Source organism: Astatotilapia calliptera, chromosome 2 (genome assembly GCF_900246225.1).
Source record: "Astatotilapia calliptera chromosome 2, fAstCal1.2, whole genome shotgun sequence".
NCBI lineage: Eukaryota > Metazoa > Chordata > Actinopteri > Cichliformes > Cichlidae > Astatotilapia > Astatotilapia calliptera.
In genome coordinates this window covers 4336638-4360271 of record NC_039303.1, presented here as the reverse complement: position 1 = coordinate 4360271, position 23634 = coordinate 4336638, and the positions used below count along the sequence as shown (strand labels likewise).

The window sequence follows — 23634 nt, the reverse complement described above, 5'->3', positions numbered from 1 at the left end:
CAAAACATGATAGCAAGTTCATTACGTTGATAAATGGGCTAAAAAAATAAAAGAAGAGCTGCTGAGAAACCAGCTCATATGAGTACGCTGCTTCCGTGGATAGAGTTTTACTCGAGTTTGGTTTACAGACTTGGGGAAGATAAAGGACGAATCAAAGTTTGTAGAGCTCTCCGACTCTCCTGACATCAACAGAAAGAGAGAGAGAGGGAGGGAGGGAGAGGGAAGGAGGATTTTGGGGGGAACCTAAATACAAATCTGTTTGCCTCTCTCGCTCTCACAATCGCCAGGCGAATCAGTCTGTGTTGCGCCACTGCGCTTTCAACTTTTTTTTTTGTATGTGTGTGATTATAACTCCTTTACTACTCTCACTTTTTACTCCCTGGCAGCGGAGGGATGTTCCTTGGAAGGAGGTTACACCCCAGCTGAATATTCTCACCTTGGAAGGTTTAGAAGCTAGGCTCATAAGTTCTCGGAGAGTTTGGGAATGGAGAACATTTGGGGAAACTTTTACGCATTGAGCTGAGTGACGCACGAATAGATATTTAAAGTTTTTGTCTAGCGTGTCATATCTACGTTGTTATTGTCTTCTTCGTCACTGGCAAAGGGATGTTTTAAGTAGACTCGTAGTTACCGAGTCTCTGGAGAGAAGTTTTCTGAATTCGTGCAACAGCGAACTTAATTTGATTTCGGCTTGCGTTTTTCTTTCTTTTTTCCAAAATTCTGCCACAGAAAAAACGTCCTGTCTTCAACTTACACAGGATCCGCACTTCCACGGTGTCTCCTTCACCCCCCGCGGATTTTCAATTAACGTCTGTTGGAAGTAATTTCGGTGGATTGCTATAATGCCTCCGACCACACCGGGGAAGCGCGCCGCGCTCTGCCGGGTTTGGGCTCTAGCTTTCGCTCTGCTGGTGTGCGCTACATCGGTGAATGGATGCCCACACAAGTGTAGCTGCTCCGGATCTCATGTGGACTGCCAGGGTCTGGGTTTGAAGACTGTGCCCAAAGGAATACCGAGGAATGCCGAGCGCCTGTAAGAGCAGTTGTTTTTTTTCAACTTATCTGTAATTGCATCAATTTAACCAAAGTTCATCATAGAGGGCACTCTGACCTTATTATTCACCTTTTCTCCCTTTGCATTACTCCCATGCTCCTGAATTGTGGATAGTGCATTTTAAACTTAACATGCTCTGTAGGAAAACTGCACGTTTTCGCAGATTTTTCCGAACAAAATATTTTGAATACCATCCATCCATCTTCATCCGCTTTATCCGGGGCCGGGTCGCGGGGGCAGCAGCCTAAGCAAATACATTTTTAAAAAACATCTCGAAAACTTAGTCGTGCATTGTTAAACTTTCATCACTTGCACATAACGGTACTTATTTCATACAGCAGGCTACTGTAATAGCATCCATGTGCATCAACATCCCACTTAGTTTATTAAATTCATCCCATTTAGTTTATTAAATTCATGTTTTTATATTATCTTATAAACCCCCGTCCTGTATGTAAAACTCTGGTACTATTTCTGGTACTTTTTTATCGTTGTTGCCATGATTACTACTCAGGCTATATAAAGTTGGGACATAACTTTTATATAAAAGTGGATAAAGCTTTTTTTTTTTTAGACGATGACTGGCTTTATGTGGCTTTTAAAAATCGTAAGGAAACTACTGCTATCAAAAATCCTGTCAGCATATTACTCAAAGGGTACGTCTTACTGTGAAAAGCTGCAATGCCTTTAGTTTAAAATACTGCTATTTTATTCTAGCTTAATATATTGCACACACAAAAGTGCCCTAAAATCACCTGCGACCCCCAATGAACAGAGGTTGTTAAGAAAACAGTCACCAACTATGTTTTTAGAGAAAGCTTTTGAAATTTTAAACAGGTCAAAAGAATGTGAGAAAGTCGCCTTAAATCACTTTAAATTGTATTCTTTCACATGCCTGGGTAAGACTTTCTAAAGTTTTGTAGAATATGAGTAAAACTGAACTAGATCCTCAGTGTTTTTCACTTCAAGAACTACTGGTTCTTTCTTTATTTATTCTTAGCCTGGGTGACAGTTTAAAATCATATTCATTCCTTAGGCAGGGACAGAACACTGACAGGCGCTGCTGCCACCTCCAGCCTGATCTTGACACGTATACATCAGCGCAGCCACACACATGCACTCACAAACACACACCTTTGCTGTTAAGGTATGGAAGTGATTATGCATGACAACAGAGCAGCCAAAAGCCCTGCAGGGGATCAACAACAGACCTAACCTGAGACAACAAACACAATCAGTAGGCTGCTGAGGAAAGTGGGGGGTCATGTTTGTGAATATGTGTGAGTGTGTGTGTGTGGATGTGGGGGGTACTGGTGGATATGAACATGTGATTAGCATGTGTGTGTGGATTTTTGCTTGGCTGAGCTGTTTCATATGTTTGTGTGCCTGCGTGTTTGCACTGGCTGGTGTGATTGCTTTTCTTGTGTGTGTATGTATGAGTGTTAACAATGAACCCCCATACCTCTGCTATTCAACAGGGCTGTTGTGACCTCCTAGGACCTGTTGGCTTTTGCACAGTAATCCCCCGAAGACATTTAGACCCAAGAAAAATAAATAATTAGAGCAGGTTGTGATGGGGAGGTGGGATAACGGGGTCTTCTGCGTCTCCCTGGGGTCCCCAGGGTGGAATATTTGGGGTAGCAGCGCCCCCTCCCTCCCTTTTCAGTCCAGAAACTCTGTGTTTATGTTTCTCTGATTTATCCAGGTCAGTGTTTCAGATGTGACTTTGGCCAAGAGTTGCTCTTTTCCTCCCTCTTTTTCTACCTTCATCTCGTTCTCCCTCTGCAGATATATTTTAGGGAGTCTGGGTTGGGAAACATTAAAATGGATGAGATTCTAGTCCTAAAGGTTACAACAGACACTTTGTTTTAAGAGAGATGAGCATCATTGCCCTAAGCAGGGATTTGATTTTGACAGTTGTGATAAAGTTCATGTGGACAACAGATTCTTGTAACAAAAAAGTTGTTAACTTCTAAGTAAAAGTTGTAAATTTCAAAAAGTTTCTCAACTATAATCGAATACTTCCACACTTCACCACTGACACATTTACAGATTGCAAAAGCGTAAGGTGATGATTTCCATTGGCAGAGATTCTTTAAGACTATAAGTTTTTATTTTTTCGTCCATATTTCAAGACTTTCCGGGCTTTTTCTATGGTATACTAACACACTCGTCATTGTGGCTTGACATTATGGTATAACAGACTTTTTCATGGTGGCAAAAACTGGCAATAAACTTGAAGTGAAGTGAAAAGTCACAATTAGGGATAAAAGTCCTTATGATTTGGGTTAAAAAAAAGAACTTTATGAATTGTTCATGCTTAAAAGAGTTTAACTGATCATTTTAAAATGAAATGGACCATATACATTTAAATCAATTCACATCATCCTAGAGTAGAACAGCGGTCCCCAACCCCCGGGCCTCGGACCGGTACCGGTCCGTGAGTCGTTTGGTACCGGGCCGCGAAAGTTGAGGCTCAGGTGTGAAATGTCTGGTTTTCAGGGTTTTTATCGGTTTTCAGCATTATTTTGTTATCGTTTTTATCGTTAACTCGGTTTTCCTGGGTCTTTTCACGTGTGTTATGAATAAATCTTCTTTTTTTCAGTACCGGTACTAGTTTTATTTTGTTGTATTTATCCGCGACACCTTAAAGGCCGGTCCGTGAAAATATTGTCGAGCATAAACCGGTCCGTTGGGGACCGCTGGTGTAGAATATAGTTCAAGATCTCTGTCTAAATAAATAAATAAATCTGGGTAAATTTCCAACGTCCAAATTTAAACGTGCGACTATTTTGCTGGTAATAACTGAAATGAGTAAAGATAACATAACCCCCCTGGAAATTACGCCCATGGTTTCAACATTGCTTTAAATATTGTAGCACTGAAATCCTCCATCTTTTTTATGATTTAAAAGTTTTCTTGTCTCTCTCTCGCTGAAATATTAGAAAATATAATGTGTATCTGTTACCTCACAACACTAGAACATGCATCAAGGGCGCAAAACATGTAGCATTTAGTTAAGGCGAGGCTTTCACCTTATCTTTCCGGGAAAATGTTTTTCAACTTCTACGTTGCCGCACCCTCTATAGACACATATATCGAATCAGAGTAATTTAGAACGATTGCTTGAAGTTTTATGAAACCAAATGTAGAAATTCACAGCAGAGTAAAGCAGAAGTACGTGACACATGGAGTTAAGAGGATTTCATGATATACTGTCACATTATATAACACTGAAACATTTCACAGTGGTAAATTTCCTGAGGAACGGTGGATGCCTGGAGTGAAGAGAATCAGTCAAGATGCACTGTAAAGCATGAAAGCACTGTAACACTCATGTAGCTTTCACAATATGCCCCCACTTAGCCTTTTTATTACACACAGTGCGAAAGTTTGAATCTAGTTTCTTTCTGCTACATGTGAAAACGAGTAAGCAAGCGCCGCAGTCCACCTGTCATAACCACAGAATCAATCTCTTTAAAAGCCCGGTCTTCCTCACTATTGTAAACATTTGGAAAGGTTAACGAGAGAAAAACTGTGGTGGCCCCAACTGTTCACTTAACAGACACACTCACATGCTGCCAGCCTCAAAGATTACCTCGGGCCAGTCAATTCCGTAATGTTCTACTTGGAAAGCCACTTGAGGCCTCATTTGCATCTAATTTGAGTGGAGGGTTTTTGGGGGTAGCTTAACAGGCTTAACGAGGTTGGGTAAAGTGAATTGAAACATAAGAACGGCTTTTCTCTCTCGGGTTCGGTTCACACCTGCCCTACAGGGTCTGCATAGACACACATACAAAAAAGCACAAACACTTTTTTTCCCCTGAGATTCAAATTCCAAACTGTTGCCTCAACTGCTGTGAAAATGTGGGAGAATCAAATGCCGTAAACTCCAAAGGGAGCTTCCAATCGCTCGAGCTGCAGTTTGTTTTTTTTCTGCATGTGTTTGTGCAAGCTTTGCATGTTTTAATTTTGTCACAATGTGCATGTGTGCATGATTGCATCCTCGTACATGCACTGTGTTTGTAGTTGACTGGCAGCAAGTTTCCTCAGCCAGCTTTGCACAAGCTAAATTTGAGTTTAACAGTCTAGTTTTCTGGTCCCTCGCTAACACCACCAGTAAATTTTGGCAAGATTTGTACAGGCAACACCTTCTGTGCTTTCTCTCTTCTCAGCTAGTTCTTTCTCCCCTTCTGCTCTTTAATTTCCCTTCCCCTCCAAGCTTTTTATCTTTATCCCACCGTTGTTTTTTCTCCTACATCTCTCGCTCTTTCTGCCCAACTTCTTTTCTTCTCTACTTTTCCTTTGCTTCACTCCTCAGTTCTACCACTTTTTTTCTGACCTCCACCTCCCCCTCCGACGCACGCACTCACACACACCATCAGTTTGCCAGCAGCATCTCACAACCCCCATTTCCCCCCAACGTGCCAGCCTACTGTACCACAGAGCGCATAACAGTAGGATCCCTGCTGCTGCTGCTGCTGCGTGTGTTTGTGTGGACACACACACTTTAGCCGCTGCTTCTGGCTCTTATCAAAGCTTAGTGTTGATTGGCCAGTGGGCGCTCTAACCACCACACCCTCGGCTATGAAATGGCATTTCATGGTGGGGCTGGAATTTTGTGTGTGTGTGCGAGATCTCTGAATACTTTGGTTCTATCCTGCGCATGGAGCAGACCAGCTAATTTGTGCTGACATAGTTCTAGTTCCCTAAATTTGGAATAATTTGATTGGATCAATCTGCAATGACTAAAGTACTGTGGTGTAGACTTCCCAGCTACTTTTGGCTCTGTCTTGAATATTTATCTGACATCATTGCAAATAACAGTGTTTTGTATACAGCTGCTAGCCCCACCCAAAGAGTCTGATAATGTTAAGTTCAAAATGTGTTCCAACAGTTTTGATGTGTTCCATGAATCTTTAGTTGTACTGCTTTGTTTTATGGGAACCAGGAAACTAATTATGATGTTTGTGCAATATTTCTGCATATGAATGAACACAGCCTTTGGTAACTGTTGAACAAAAGCCATCGTTAAGTGGAGACCGTTCTTTACTGTTATCGTGGGTATGATGATGATGTAATTTGTCTGAAGAGCAGCCGAGTGTTATTGCAATAGCAGACAGAGCTAAACTCAGAAGTAAAAACCACAGTGAGCTTGCTGTTTTCCAACAGCCTCTTAATGTCACGCCTATCATCCATGGCCATCTTGTGGTAATCACTTTGTGCCCTTCTAACTATGTTTGATTCAGTTATGGTATGCCAAATGGCACAAGTGAGGCTAACCAACATTTAGGCTCCATTTCTAGGTCAGTGGGTGATATTCTTTTCCTCAAGTTTCTCCAGCATGCGGGCACATGACCTTTCTATATAATTACTTTAAGCTTGTCAAAGAGGGAGCCAGCTGGCGTTGATAGTGGGCACTGCCCTTCTGGGAAATGGATCAAGCCGGATGCTACATTAAAACATACAGACATATTCAGATGTAACGAACAAACTAAACACATGGAGGTGCACGTACCGGAGTGTACTGCACTTTTGAGGGCTCTTACTATATACAGTAGGCTCTTACTCTAACCTAATCATCAATACTAGAAAATCCAGTTTTGAACACAAAGTTAATCCTAAAGCCTTATTGTTGAAATGTGCGTTGGTTTTTCTTTTTTTTTGGTCTATTCTCAGCACATTACATATTGTATCAAATTATGCCAAAGCTGAGACGGATGAACATTGTTTCCTGGGAGCATAAAAGAGCTTCTATAATGACTCAGGGGTGGTCAGTCCATTTTCTTTCACGTGAGAAACTGGTACTGATATGAAGGACAGAGCCAAGAAGCTTATAAAGAGATAAAATTAATATTAAACAGACTTGAGTTCCACTTGTTGAAACAGTCCCAGTTTCTCATGTGACCCTTTGGGGAAATTAATTACCTACCCCCGGACAAGCCATCAATAACTAACACATTTCATTTGGAGTATAAAACGGAAGAGAACATGTCTGAAAATCCTTCTTAACCAAGCTGGACCAGAAAAGGTCTGTTAACTGTGATGGATGTGAACACCGTGGGTGTTTATTTCACAGTTTGCTTTCATTTCCACTTGAAAGCAAGTTTTGTTAACCTGGGGGTTGCTTTAACACCTGTGTGATTAATTGACAGCTTGTATTTTCTTCTTCTTTTCGCGGTACTAATGTCTTAGGTGACCTCAGTAATTAACTTCTGGTACGATTACAGAAGAATCCTGATTTGATGGCGACTGAAAAAATAGGCTACATGTGATTTTCTTTTAATCTTCAAACAGCTATTTGATGCAGTAAGAAGCAGCCGAAATGTTAAGGTCCCAAAACGGGTCCTCAAAAACTTAGTGCAAGAGAACACGCAGGCATGAAAAGGTACATAATTTAAATGAAATGCATATTCATGAAGCACATAAAAAGTGCAGTCCCACACATACAGTGCACACTCATCATTAGGCAGGCACAAGCTCACACAGTTCACTCTCATGCATTCACCAGAAATAACATGAAACTGGTTAGATGGAAACTTTGACATATAATGAGAGAGAATTTGTGTCACATAGAAACAACCCAGAGTCACGAATGACCTTCTGTGACTTTCTGCTGAATGAGAAGTCCTCAACTTGGAGGACTTCAGAGTGTGTGTCATACTATAACACTAGTATAGATTTGTGTGTGTGTGTGTGTGTCTATGCAGTGAGCTTGGAGTTGTTTGATGTTAACAAGCTATGCCACTGTTTTGTTAGGCCACTGTCACCAAAGCAACATATTATTTCCCTTCTGCACGGACTTTATTTTCTCAGTGTGAGTTTCTGTTTGTACTCCTTCACTACACCTGTGTATATACATTTTTATGTGGTTATTTGTGGGTATGTGGCAGAGTAATAGAGTGACTTCCACCACAGTGTTCAGTTTGCAGGCCACTGCTCAAATAGACTATTTATGGAGTCTGGAAGCTTATGGAGAAACAGGTCACTGCACTGTGCATGCATGCATCAGTGTTTCTGTGTCTCTGTCTCTGTCATTCATGTCCTCTTTCAATCTCTCATTCACCCTAATCTCATTTTCTTATCCTCTTGTTCACTCATTCTCATTTTTTTCTGACCTGGGCCCCATTGAGGAAGCAGCAGGGCTTGTTCTTGTCAAGTGGCCTCTCCGCAGCCAAATTACCCCTCCACCCGCACCCCAGCCCATTCACTTACAGTACAGCAGTAGTAAATCGAGACAAAAGCAATGCAACCCTATAAACTCTTGCAAAGAAAAGAGCTAACCAAATACAGGGCTGGTTTACAGCCCCTTTGGCTTGTGACTCTAAAAGAAAGGGATGCTTTCAGGCGTCTCCCTAATGTGGTCAAGCCTGTGTGGTTAACAGCGACACCAAACTATGAAATTTCTCGAGGTGGATCAGTATTAAGATAGAATATAGACTATGAAGGAAGGGGAAATAAATTGGGACTGACAGAAAACAAACCAACTGATGATGGAACACACAAGGAGATGCATTACTCTCTCAGATTTCAACAAAATCTAATCAGTCTGGGGTATTAAATGTGAAAGCTGCATAACAAACAATTTAAAGGACTGAGACATAAATAGGAGAGAAATGTGGTGTAAGAGATGAAGATGACTTTAAGGGGGAAAACAAATCCAATAAAGCTAAATCAGAATGAAGCAGTGTTAAAAAAGAAAAACCCAAAATTGAAAGCACAGATTAGATAGGAGGGAGATGTATTTTGCATCATTCAGACAGGATTCCCCTTTATGGAGTGAAAGCGAGTGTCCTTCAGTAAAGGAAATATTTAACTGACTTTTATCTCCGGTCTCTCTGCCCTTGTTTGTACCTTTGTTCTCTTTTCTGGTGCTCGTCTTTCATTATTTAGTTTCACTTGGCATTCCTAGAATCCAGCAGATTGGACAGCTCTAAAACAAGCGTATTTATTTGTACAGAGAAGGATTACCCAAATATGGGTTAGCAGGCATAACTTAAAACTGCTAGCAAAATTTCCCCATACCTCTGAGAAGTATACACAGCCAGCAGAGTCTAATAAGCCCCTTTTCCATTAGTACCTACTCAGATCGACTCGTCACGGATGGCCACGACTCGACTTACATTTGTGATTGTCCTCATCACAACGCATCCGAATTAATACCCAACAAGAAAGGTGGATGTGGAAGAAAGAATCTACCTGCTGCTCGGTCTCTGGCTTTTCATCAGGGAACATGGCTTTGTTTTTGTAGCCATTTCCCTTGTTCCCTGGTTTTTAAAAATGGCGGTTTTAATTTTCGTGAATGAGATGCGCTCACGAATCATCGAGTGACGCCACTGACCAGCCAATCGGTGGAATGCAGTCAGATGACGTCACATTTTAGTACCTGCTCGGATCGTTTGGAACCCTAAGCGAGCAGGTACTAAAAAAGTACCAGGTACTATGACCTAATGGAAAACCCTGAAAACCTTGGCGAACCGTGTCGACTCGATCCGAGTAGGTTCTAATGGAAAAGGGGCTATAGTGATGTCTTGCTCTAGCTGCAGGAAACCTATTGTAGCAGACAAACCTTTGATTTCTTGGACAACCGAACAACAAACACTTGATGCAACGACTGTAGTTACAGATTTAACAAAGAGACACATAGAAAAGATGTGAAATATATATAGAGATGAATGATTAAGGCAGATGGAATGCCTTAATCATTCATCATGAGCGAACCATTTGTACTTGTCCCAAGTACAAATGGTTCGCTCCATTTGTACTTGGGACAAATGGAGCGAACCAATGAGATACACTTACAGATGTACAGTACAGGCACTTGATCATAAGTTAAAAAAAAGCAGAGCCAGAATTTTAGAAAGTAAAGGAATGAAATACTAATTAGCCTGCTCTGTAATTTTTCTTTTAATTTTTTTTAATTTTCAGCGTTTTTAAACAGATAAATTAGGCTTCAGCACTTTTGCTGACAGATATGAAACAACGCTAATGCTGACATATTGAATCTTTTTATTTCTCTGTTTTCCTGAAAGCACAGCCTTTAAATAACCTGCCTTGTGTAATTTAAAAAGAACCTGATCTCAGCGCTCTCAAAGGTACTGTAGCTTGCGTTTGCACTCATTACTTACTTTTTTTTCTTTTTAATTGTGTGTATATGAGAATAAAGAATATGTGACTGCCCAGAAAACTCTTGAGTGATGATTGCTGTATATCCCAGAGAGCAGCTTTGTAACAGGAGACAGTTTATTGCCTATTATCATCACTATGACAAAGATTCAAAACAGCAGTAAAGGGTTGCACAGGAGACCAAATGTTCCACAAACTCCCCAAGATTTCCAAAACTGAGTTTTTTGCAAACTGTTGTAGGTAATATACAGACTCCAAGTGTAGGCTGGTGCTGATCAGGTTTTCCTTTTGAAAGCTTTCCATGGCTACATCTCTCAATTGTGTTACTGACTCAATCTTGTGCATGTAACAAAGATAATTCGTCATAGTGAGCACACTGCATAAATGAAACAGTTAAACAGCACATAAGCATCTATCATTTTACCAAGCATATTGAAGACCTGGACTATTATTTGTAGGTGCTCCAATTAGCTGCTGCATGATAGTTGATTTTTTTCCTTTATTATCTAAGATATTACATGATATGGGGCGATCGTGGCTCAGGAGTTGGCAGTTCATCTTGTAATTGGAAGGTTGCCGGTTCGAGCCCCGGCTCCGACAGTCTCGGTCGTTGTGTCCTTGGGCAAGACACTTCACCTGTGGCCTACTGGTGGTGGTCAGAGGGCCCGGTGGCGCCAGTGTCCGACAGCCTCGCCTCTGTCAGTGCGCCCCAGGGCGGCTGTGGCTACAATGTAGCTGCCATCACCAGTGTGTGAATGTGTGGATGTGTGGATGACTGGATGTGTAAAGCGCTTTGGGGACCTTAGGGACTAGTAAAGTGCTATATATATATATATATATATATATATATATATATATATATACAAATACATTTACCATGATCCCTGTTACTCTCTTGATTACTGTTGGGCTAAGTCTCTTTCTCATTCTTGTTAATGATATACTCTTGACTGTATTTGATGTGTTTAATTTGCCCATGCTTCTCCCTACTGGCACATGCACCAGTCTGTGTGTTGATCCAGTTTCCTATTATACGCAAAGATTATACCTTCTTTTTGGTCTAAATGTATTTATGACATCTAAAGTTTTTCCTCATATGCTACCACTGAATTTATTTTTCACTACTGTTTTCACAGTTCCACAAAGGCTGCTAGTAAAGTCTGCATAGGCCAATTAATCTTCCCCCTTTATTTGGTGTACGTTTCACTTGCTACATAGATGTGCTCCTTAAAAGTGAGAGCAGAAGAGAGCACTTAAAGCTGCCTTAGTTTGCATTGGCCAAATGTAATATCTAAACATTTGCAGTGGATGGATTTCAGCTATAGCAGAGCCAATTTCAAAGCAGCATGACACCTGGCGAGCACAGAGCTTAGAGGAAAAGGAAGAGAGCAATTAGGATTCCTTGTGTAAGTGATAGATTTAGAGAATGAAATTGAGCACATCTATCTATGAGTGAGAAGGACGGAGAGTAAAAATGGAGGAATGAGAAAGTGAAGCGGCACAAGAGCTTTTGGAAAATAACATGAGATTAGCACAGGAAGTGAATGCATTTGGAAATGAGGTGTGGGATAGAGGTCAACAAAGGATGAAAGTGAGTGAAAGAATGAAGGGAGAGGAAAAAAGGGGAAAGAGGAAATGTCACAGTGTCCGAGACTGATAAAACAGAGAGAGGAAACTTCAGTGCTTTATCTTTATTCCCTATTGTCCCTGATAGAGGGGAAAAAGAGGACAGAGTTCAAGAAAACAAAAACCAGACAGACAGAGATACAGGGTCAAGGTGAGAAAAAGAAGCACAGCTAATTAGCCAACAAGCAGACATGTCAAAACATTTAAGCTCAACACTGAACTCTGATAATCTTTTACCACAGTGGCGTGTTTTTCATTTATTAGTATATTTGAAGTCACCTGATATTTATCGTTTAACATTCCTTTCTAAAAGTTCTCTCTCTTGCCAATGCCAACCAATAATATTGTCCTGAAGGCAAATCAGTCCTGCTGCCACCTCCACCTCACACACACTATGCATTTGTCACCGTAAAGTCAACCCCGTGTGTCACTCTAAGGCAGCCAGACTGCAAAGTTCACTTCTCAGTGGTCTAGAGTGAGATGTGGTGGGGGCTGTCTCTGCCTGTGTGTGCATGTCTTTGTTGAATGGGATATTAATTCCCTGGACACCTGCTGTTTGCATTCTTGTCTTATCCCCTAGTCGCAAACACACACATGCTTGCACGGCTTACTTCTGCCTGTAATGGAAACAACGGTTAGGGCTTTTGTGCTAACGTATTTCATTAGTAGTCTGAATGCTGGTCAGTTAACATTTGATGCTAAGTTAAGTTTTACTGCCAGGTGGGCTGTACACCTAAGCTTTAACAGACCAGGTGCATGAGAATGGCAGCCCCATCAGCTGTCTTTGCTTTGCTCGTAATGAGTTCTCTGTGCACACATTTACTTATTCCAAGGAGTTAAGTGAATAGATTTACTAACTCATGTAAAAATACTGTGGGTAGTGCATTTTATTTATTATTTCTGAAGTGTACCAGTAGCACCATTTAGTTATAATGAACAGAATTCTTTTATAAAAGAGGGAATTGTTGTTTATTTATATTATGCTAGGTATGACTGGTTTTCTTACCTCCTAACAATGCTGTGCTTTTTTTTGACAGCTTTTTCCGATGACATCACTGCCAAGCAGTGTGCTGTGCATCCAAGATTTTCATTTAATTTCATGCCACTTGTCTGTGTGTTTTCATGGCAGCGATGTAGACTCCACAGTTTTTAGGCAGCGAGGTTTGATGGGATTCTGCCATTGTGCTGTACCTGGAACTGTATACTCAATAATTGCTTAACTGCAAAGCAATCTCCTTAGTAAGAGCAGAAGTTTCCACTGTGAACATAAGAAAGATGGAGATAAGGTTTGAGAGATTAGAGAGAGAGAAAAAAGAAAATAAGGGTAGGAAAATTGTAGCCAAGTGTAAAACAGTGAGAGATTGAGATAAAAGAGGAGAGATTAGGGATGGAGAGGAAAAACAGATGAAGGTGAAGAAAAAGTGTTTAGTCAACTGTGAAACAGTGAAAGATAAGACGTGAAAGATCGAGACAGGGAGAGACGAGAGGGAGATTACTGAGAAGAAGAAGAAAAGTGGAGAGTAAGGCTGGGAACGCTGGGTAAAGCTGGCTGTGAGAGACTGACAGACGGACATTAGAGAGCAATGATCAAAGAGAGATTTGAGATAGATGAGGAGGAGGATGGAGCGTAAATAGAAAACTGAAAGATTGTAACCAAGGGTAAGCTACACATCCACTAAACACTTCATTAGGTACGCTTTTTCATTATGGTGGTGGATCTCTTTTTGCCTTCCGAGCTACCTTTGCTCTTCATGCCATACATTCAACAAGGTGCAGGTGAGTGTGGAGTCCATTTGTGTACGGTCAACTTAATGTCATGTTCAAGAAATTAGTTTGAGATGATTCAAGAGAAAAACAGTTTTACCGATAAGAACATGTTTGGTGCACCTGTTTGACTTGCTGGAATCAGCCATCAGAGATGGATCATAAAGGGAGGGACAGGAATGGTCAAGCACATTACTCCCATGTCATTACACAACCATCAGCAGTCCGAACCATTAGTAGAATAAGATTAACCCGTGTGAGAATTTTAGTCACGGTTTCCTGTTCTCAGGTGACAGGAAAGTGGCAGCTAGTGTGGTCCATCAACCCATGCCACTTGTCACTTAGGCTGGTCTTATCTTACTGTCTGAAAGATAAGGGGAGATAGCAGAGGGTACAGCCAGATTTATGGTCAAGCAGTGGTAGTGCATTCGCTGTCCTTTCCACTCAGGGGATGCCCATCTGGAGGCAGTGTAAAAAGCATGTGGTACACCCAGTCTGTAGGCTACTCTTACTTGTGCTGTTGTTGGTCCATCAGCCAGCCTCCCATTCCCAGTGAACCTCACTGTTACCCTCTTCTCTATTCCAGCCCACTTGTCAACCTGTAAACATTTGTCAGATACTTATGTCATCCGCTTCCAATGATGCACAGTCAATATCTTCGCAGGGGTAGGGTGAAAACCTCTCACCTTCTGTGCAGCTAGACTATAAGTGTGGTAGAGTAACAAACATGAACAAGAAAAACAGTTTATTTCTGAAGCAAATCAACTCTTTCCTCATGTTCAAATTAATAAATCAAACCCCAAGAAGGCTTATCAAGTAATTGTCAGTGCCTTGCATTTCAAGGAACTGGCAAAGCCAAACACTTGGAAAGCTTGTGACAAGAACCAGCAGCTTATAGTCTGGATAGTGAAGCAGCTCACTGTCAAAATGTTATCTGGTGTCTCGAATGTCTCACATGAAACATTAAGATGGATGAGACTCGGCATCAACGTGAAACTTCATTCTGCTTTCTTTGTCTTTCTCAGTTCATTGCTTTAGTGAGCTATACATTAATGCAAAAGTATTATACCTAAGCAGAGGATGTTTATGTCAAGCTCATTTCTCAACATGTCAGTTTATTGTCGGAAAGCAAAAGTTAACTTCAGCTAGAAATGTGGGCTGCACTCAAACCAGAGACGTTGTGAATAAAATAGCGGTTGCTTCCAAACCCCTGGGCATCTGACAGACGATGATAGATTTAAAATCTATTTTAAACATGCAGTGTTATATCGTCCCACAAAACTATTGTTTATTACTTGTTTTCCTGATCATGTGGTGGTCGTTTTGTTCCAGTAGTCATGAACAGCATTGCCGCAGTAACATTTTGGTCTTCACCAACACCTGAGTGAAACAGTTTGGTTGTTTCTGTGCTAAATGTTCTTAAGCATTCATCACCTAAACATCTACTTTCATTTTATGCCATTAAGTGTTGACGTGTTTTATTAACACATTATTGTGGGGAAAAAAGGCGTGTCTGGAAAAGAGGCGGAGGGCAGGGGTGAGAATGAACTGAAACATTGTAAATCAAATCCACTGAGTTGAGAGTTTCTACTATTCTCTGCAGAGTTTTTAACTTTTCATTAGAAACGCTCCCCTGCCCAAACCACACAAACCCCTTTTCTAGTAGTATGAATGGACATTTTCCTGCTGTGTGCCACTTATGAGAAAGAATATCTGTGGAAAATATTTGAAGTTGTTGTGTGAAAACATTGTGGGATCATGTGCGATATTGCCATCTGATCTATTGTTTGGATAAAATATTCACATTCAAACCCTTTTCAGTGTTTCATATTTTTGAATGTAAACACAAGTACGTGACAGGGATCTCATTTCTTGTTGCTTATGATTTAAGCCAGCTTTCCTATACTTCATCTGACGTGCCGGGTTGGATCAGTCATTTTTGTGACATCCCACTGCTACATATGAGATATTGTAGTTATTCATTACTCTGGAGCCCTTTCAAGAACACCCTGTTGGACCAAGGACCCCATTTTGCGCTTTGGAGGACTGGTCTGGCCTATAGCAACCCTCCCTGTCACAAGCTGGGGAATGGCTCTTATTAGTGGCCCTTGCTATGTCAGCTTGAGGAAGCCTTTTGAAACCTAATATCGTCTTAAATCAGATTTATAAATGTTTAGGTGTATTATGAAAAACACACACGCTGCCTGCGTTGGCAAAACCTAGTTCTGTTTGTGTGTGTGTGTGTGTCTATGGTTCTGAGAGCGAGTGAAAGCTTTGGAGGAGCTCTGTGTGTGAAATAAGAGAGAACATTGTGTGTGTGCTGTTTGTGTGTGCCCTTTCTTTCTGTGTGTGCGTATGTTTTTTTTCCTTGCCCTAATTCCTGCAGTGCGACAGCGTTTCAATAAACATCAAACCCATATAAAGGGAACCAGTCTACACACACACACACACACACACACACACACACACACACACACACACACACACACACACACACACACACACACACACACACTCAGGCAGTCAGTTCATATTGCAGTATGTATACATTTTGCGCCCGTAGTTAAAACTAATTGAATGACAGTCAGGAAACATGATAAGCTTTTAAACTGTGACATTGGAAAGAGAAAAAAAATATTTTATTGAAAAATTTGTTTTCCAGTAAATAATTGTGCATCAGAACAGAAGTTTCTCGGTGCTTGGTTTGCTTGTGTTTGTACTTGTATGCATGTGTGTGGGCCTATATGCTGTGGAGCATTCTCATGCCCTGTCCTTCTGCCACTTGGTGGGCGCTTGTTTGCTTTCACAGTTGTGTTAAAGTTACATTATACTCACAAATGAATGTAATTTTGACTGAATAAGTAATTTTTATCCTGTTTTTCTCTTTCTAGGGATTTGAATAAAAACAACATCACCAGAATCACTAAAGTGGACTTTTCTGGCCTCAAGAACCTCAGGATTCTGTAAGTTTCTTTCCTTTTTTCAATCAAATTTTTAGTCAGTAAAACATTAGGCTTTGCTCACATTCCCTCCAGTTTATTTGAGGACTTTAACTTATTTTAAATCAGTCAGGATGTATGAAAATGTATAATTCAGATTGCAGTTATCTGCTGAAATCTTCTTGATGTTGCTTCTTTGAGCTGTATGTGAGAATACAAATGTCTGATTACACATTAAACAGTGCCTTTGTACACAGTCTGTATAATGTCTGATTGCACCCATGCGAGAACAGAGCAGGTAATTGTCTAGTGAACTTAGAGCGGGCCACTGGGAATTATGCATCCTGACTTCTGTATACTCTACCCAGGCAGCTGCTTGCTTAAACTAACCTAAATTTTTCTAGCAGAATCCTCTGAAGCTGACTATCTCCTCATATGTGCTGCATGCGAGGAACCAGCACTTCCAGATAGTTGCCATCATTAAGTCACTTTACTTTTTCCTTCTTAGGTACTAAGTTGGCTAATATTAAGCTGAATCTACCAGATACAGTACCATCAGGTCTTTTAATCTGTCCTCTCTTTAATACCTAATTGTGACGTGTATTTGTTTCTTTACAAGGAATCCCATTAACAAAAAAGTTCCATGCTGTAGCAATTAAGCAAATGGTATATTTACCTAATGGGCCCGTATATGGCTATAGGGGGAAACAAGTCTCTATAAAATAAAGTTTCCCATCCTAATGAGGGCATTTAGAACAAGAGAGCATGCAAGTGTACTATCCAAGGAGTTGGATTTTGCAATTACTGGATATTTACAAGGTTAAATAATAGAGTAATGGTGAGCTGACATGCCAGCAACAAGCAGCACGACTTCCATTTACTATACAAGCAGCACAACAGCGAGATGTTGACCTGGTACGGATACGACGATGGGAAACTAAGTAAAGCAACTCATACTGAAAGAGTTAGTCACTGTTCCTATGAAAAAAAGAGAGATTTCAAATTAGACTCTCAAGTCTTTCTGAATAATGCTGGGGAACGCTGACTTTTGCAATTCTGGGAAAACCAAAGCTGAAATTTCAAAGCAGTAGCATGATTGCTTAGAGATGTGCAAACAGGCGAATTTGAATCATATCTATTAAACTGAAGCACAAAAAGTGCTTCAGAAATACTGCTGGTCTTAAAACAATACTCACTCATATGTAACAGAAGTTTTTTGTTATGTACACACTGACTAAAAACAAGATTGCCTGTAGAGCATTAGGGGTGTGCAGCCTGAACCAATTTCATGTGCATCACTGGAGATTTCAACCGTTCTGATATTTTATCTGTTCAGAAATGATCTTGTTTCTGGGGCAGGAAAAAGGGAGCTAAATCACTCTGGCCACCATTACAATTACCAAACACTGAGCAGGTCCTTGTTGGGAAACGTATGAAAATCTTTAAAGTATAAAGTGTATATATTGTATTTTTTTACCTTTCTGGCTTATCATATCTGAATAACTACACTTAGTTGAGATTGACTGCTCACGTTCTCTCAGCTGTCCTAATTAAGTTCAAGGGCTCCCTCACTCCTTTTCCATAAGCGACTAAAATCAGTGTGTATGTGAGAACTTTAATAACTATAATCACCGCTGGCTGCATGCAGCTTCCCTCCACACTCTGTTTTAACCAAACCAGCAGATAAAAATACACTCCCAGTACAAATCCGCTAAGGAATGGAAACGAGTTGCTACATGTGAGTGTTTGCGCTTGTATTGGCATCTGTTTATTCATATTCCTAAATATAGGACCAAAGTGGAGTTTGGAACGTATGTCAGTCACTGGGTCAGGATTCATCTGTGCTTGAGTTTTTTAGGTAAAAAACAGAAAAATTAAAAATGTAAGTGTTTGCATTCTGCATGCATGAAACACTGTGAGAAGGACCCACAGAAAAAGGCAGTGTATATGTGTGTGAGCTGAGTGTGGCAAGCCAGCAAGTCGTTTCATGTGGTTTGTGATAAACTGCTGTGACATTTCTCTTCTCTAAATCTCTGAAAGAAATTGGGAGGAGACGGCGTGGGAAAGAGGAGATGGTCGGGAGAAAGCGCACTTTCAGAGACATACATATTCTAGTATTTTGGATCCTACAGCACACATGGTCACCAAAAATTGTCTTATCTTTGCTTTAATAGGTAACGCTGTTATATACCAGAACTCTATCTCATTCATTCTCTCTCATAGACAAACATAAGTGCCTAGTTCTGAGAGTCCAGTCATTTCAGCCATATGTGCCTCCTATGGGAGAACTTGTTTAAAGCCGCTAACATTTTTCCCAGGCTAGGTTACAGAAAAAAACAGTATAACTCCTAAATACCCCTGCTTACATCTGAGCTGTAATTACTGATAATTTGTCCTGCAGAATGACTTGTCTGCCCTCATGTAATCTCACTTCTGTTTAAAAACATCCAAACAGCTAAGCGATCTGGTTTTGCATTTGCACCACCAAAGACCACGGGGTGCGTAAAATGAAAATCTCGTAATTAGACTGATTTGTGACGCTTCAAACCTTCCAAATCAATCGATCACACGGCGAGCTGTTTTCTGTTCAGGCGAAAACATCGAATTTGATTCAGGGGTTTGGATATTCTTTAAATTTGCACAACACAGCTTGCCTCTGCATGCACGCTACGTGAACAACACTTAGCCTAATATCTTTGGCAACCTCACTTTGCAAGATTTCTTCCAGATTGTGGCGAAATTGAGTAATTCCAAACAAATTTAGATGTAGGTGAAAACTTGTACTTGATATTGAACGCTTGGCCGGGGAAATTCAGTGCGGTTTCACCCATTGTGTGTGTAAATAATAAGTGAAGTTAATATCCCCTGAAGTATTTCCTTATTTCCTTCAGAGGCCGAGTTCTCGCAGTTTGCTGTAAGGTAGCGTGACATCATTGTTCTTTTTATAACCGTTGACTGAAGTTAGAGTTATTAGACACTCCAGTCCCCACACACATGAATTCAATTCTTGTTTGCTCTCTTTCCCCCCCCATCTTTCTCCAATGTCTCTGTGGATGACTAATGCTTGATACAGACCAATATAAAAACAATACCTCATCTGAGCGATATGCCAGCATTGACTCCCCGCACCATGTGTTTGGCTTAACATCCACAGCCTTTCTAAACTTCATTCAATAAATCAGCGTGCGGTTGATCTCTCATTTGGACAAATAAACTTTGATAGTTATTCAGAGTTATGCCTTGATTTAGCTTTCCCTGGAGTACACAGGAAATGCTTTTCTATAAGGACAGGAACAAAAAAAAAAACAAACGCTGCTATGCTGGAATGAACATGCTGGATTAATCTTGGCTTGATTGTAAATTATGATTGATGCCGGAGTCAGAAATGTGCACATGCTTATGTGTGTGTTTGGGAATTCTTGCTACCAGTGCATAACTCCCTACCTGCGTTAAACGATTCCACACATACCTTATCGTATGTGTTTGGGGTGTTTCTGTTTAGAAACTGATTCAGAATGCTCAAAAGCTGGAGCTATTTCTTATTTATTTCAGTTAACAGCAAATATTACTGATGATTTTTTTGAAAAACATTTTTATAAAGCAAAAAATGCTCCCTGTAATCAAGAGTTATTTTTCCTGGAAAATGTTTCGTTATACAAAATGAACAATATTGTGAGAATAAGCCAATTACCATCACTCGGTGCGCCAGTTCTTTGAAAGTGTTTCAAGATGCTCTGACTTTTTTATTTATATGTTTACATACTTTATATATATGAATGTGCGAGCGCGTTTTTCTGAGCTTGTTATCTTTCATCCAAGTCCAACATATCTGTGTGTCTCTGTGTAGAGTCAGTATGACAGGCCATGGATTAATGCCTGGATATGTAAACGTTTTGTTTGAAAGAATATTTAAAGAAGAGGCGTGCCAAAACAATTCAAAGTCCACATGTTAGGCCAGACAGGACTCTTTTTGAGATGACTTCTTTTGTCTTTGGTTGTCTCTCACTTGATCCAGCTTGTCATTCTGCATCTTGCTGTTTATATCTGGCTTGTATCTTCCTTTCACTTTTCTCCACCTTTGCTTTTCAATGTTTTCTTTTCTTCCTCACATCATCCACTTTTTTCCCCCCTTCAGCTTCTTCCTCCCTGTCTTCCTCTCAGGACATGTCACTCCTAACATCCTCAGACAGAAAATATAAACACACATATCAGTTGAGATGTTTTCTCTCCATTTCTCTATCCCATCTGGAAAACCTTAGTTTGCCCCCAAAACATGACAACACTGAGAAAGCAATGAAGGGGAGATATGGGTTACACTGAGAGCACCGCAGAAATGACTGAAGCGAAATGGAGAAGATATCAACGGAAGAATGAGAAAGAGATGGTTTGTTAATTGTTTCTTTTGGAGTGGTAGGTTGTAACATTTGTGAAATACTTTGTGTCACAAAATGTTTGTTTGGTGCCAGATTCATGTGTTCAGTGCACTGATTGCTTGTTTATGTAACCGCTTTTTTAAAAGTGCAAGTGTCTCTCGAGTTGTTTGCACTGGCCAGAAAAACACATTTATCTGCTGTTTCTGGCTGGAGATGGACATTCCCAATTCCACGAGTGCCTCACAATTTGATATTTAAATTGAATCATTTTGAAGACAGACCGAATGAAACTGTGTAAAGTTACTGACGTAAAGATCGGCACTTGGGACTTTTCCTGCCTTGTCGTGATCACAAAGAGTCACAGAGTATATTTGCGTGTCTTGCTTTTGCATTTTTAAAGTTACAAAAATAACTACAACATATTTTCTTTCTGTTTCATTGCCTGTCACCACAGTCATCTTGAGGACAACCAAATCACTGTTATCGAGAGAGGAGCCTTTCAAGACCTAAGACTGCTTGAGAGACTGTAAGTATGCCATTATACACAGCTTCCTATAGTGCATATGTGAAAAGAGGTACCATACTGTGAGGTGAAATAGGTCTTTTATGCATGCAAAGAGCTCCATAATAATAATGTGATCTGTCACAAAACTTTTTTGCTGTTTTTCCACTTTGACAAAATTGTACACACCTTTGATTTTCTGCTCCTTACTTGCTGTTCTGTGCAGCATATTCACTGACAGAGATTTCAACTGATTGATATCCAAGTCCACTTCACACACTACCTAGGAATGTGTGTATCTGTCAACTCACACCAAGGCTTTAGGAAACAGAATCAGGGTGTTAGTGTACAACACAACACTTCCCACACATACACACCTGCATGTTTATGAGTCCTGGTTAGAGTGATGATGGGAAGACAGGTTCCAGAAAGAGGATTCCTTTATGTGAGACAAAGACCGAATGACACAATGTGAGTGTTAGAGGTTTTTTAGGAGTGGCATCCTCATAAAAAAATATTGTGTACAGCATTTCTAAACCCAAGAACGGGCTTTGTAATGAATGTTGAATTCATAAGCTGAATATTTCTTCATTCAATTTATTTCACCATTGATGCAATTTTATCTGAACACTGTAAATTTGTCATTATCTTCTTTCAAATTGCTTTTGCAGTCTGAAAAAGAATGCCACAACATTATTTATTTTGATTAACAAATGTGTGTCTGTTGTAAAATCATTCATGAGAGTAAGAATGGGAAGGAATTTACTTCACACATGGATGGTATTTTTCGGTATACATGCTGCAGAGTGGAGAAGAGAGATAAAACCATTAGATCACTGCGGCTGTCAGCAGAGCTCTCCTAAAATCCAGATATGCTGAGCGACAGAGACGTGTATATCTTCCCTCTAAATGGAGATCACACATATGATGTGAAAGCAGAAGGTCACTGCCCACTTTAATGTTAAAAGGCTCTTTAATGCAGTGTGTCAGGAAGGGTGAGAGGTTACAGAAGAGGGGGAGGGAGGATGTTGGGAGTCTTAACAGTTGTTTGCCAGAACTCACATAGACAGCATTTCAGTTATTCGAGACATTTCAACAAATGTTCTTATGCCATTTTAGCCCATTTAATAAATCAGAAATTAAATATCTATGCTTGTTTGAGGATGACATTTGTTCTCCAAAATGAATCTTTCTAAAGAGGGGAAAAACTGCTGCAGTAGATTAACGGTAATAACAAGAGCCTGCATTTTTTACTTTACTGATAGTAAAATGGTTTTTAAAATGCTTTCTTGACAGGGTCTCTGATGTTGTGTCTGCCAGGGTGAAAGGTCAGGGGTGAGAGGCCCTGACGCTGAGTCCATGTGATTTATGGAGTCACAATGTGAAAAACATGGGGCTTATTTTGTCATCCCCTTGGGTCAGAGCATTCAGAAAGTCTGAAATGCCAGAATTCATAGCCATTTGTGCTTTACTCAGTTATAAATGAAGGATATTTTGCAAAATAAACGGCATTTGTTAAGAGGTGTCTTTTCAAATTATTTCTTTTGTTCTTTATTTGAGAATAAAGCCCTGCTCATTATGATTAGTAAGGTTTAGTCTCCAAACTCTTTCATTTTTTCTGTGATTCTGAGTAATAGGAATAATTTGCCAAAATATGAATGCCACAGACATGTGGTTTGGTGTCATTTCAAAGGTTCTAAGTAGGAAGAAAACCTCATCATTAATGCTTAAAAATACACAAAGAATTATTCTCTTGAAACTATATCTGTGCTCTGAGCAAATGTCCTTTAATGACTCGTAGCTGTAATAGTAGCTGTGCTGTACTCACATACTAGCAGGTATTTTCTCCCTTATTTATTTCAGGTGGTGTGCATCTCAATTATTCTTTCCATTGGTGTACACAGGAGTGAAAGCCACTATCTTATTATCATTATCACAGGGTTAAAAGGTTGGTGTCTGTGTCTTCTCCAGCACAGATCCTACTTTGTGACCCTGCGACCCTCCACCCTTCTTTTCTTTCCCCTTTCCCTTCCACGCCTCGTTTCTCAGTGTAATGCTTTGGTAGCCTGATAACACTTTCACTCCCTCAGCTTTCACTGTCTTCGTTATCTCTACTTTAGCCAACCCCACCTTTCGTTGCACACATGCATACACAAGGAAACATCTTTTATCCTAAAACGCCTCGTTCTGCTGCTGTCTTTCTGTTCATCAACCTGAATTTTTCCACTCTTTTCTTTTTGGCCTTTGTAA

At 40.3% G+C, this 23634-nt stretch overlaps 1 protein-coding gene across 2 annotated transcripts in view; it reads left to right on the top strand.

The window, feature by feature from the left end:
- Window positions 1–283: 283 nt before the first annotated feature.
- The window catches only part of slit3 (slit homolog 3 (Drosophila)), a 244250-nt gene continuing 220899 nt past the window's right edge, over window positions 284–23634 (top strand). The window contains exons 1-3 of one of the 2 annotated variants that reach the window (XM_026182115.1): window positions 284–1033; window positions 16462–16533; window positions 21337–21408. In XM_026182115.1, coding sequence (XP_026037900.1) covers window positions 843–1033; window positions 16462–16533; window positions 21337–21408 — 335 coding nt within the window. In that variant the 5' untranslated portion in view covers window positions 284–842. Of the gene's footprint in view, window positions 1034–16461; window positions 16534–20598; window positions 20894–21336; window positions 21409–23634 lie in introns of those variants that run through there. The other variant, XM_026182123.1, reaches the window with a different exon arrangement.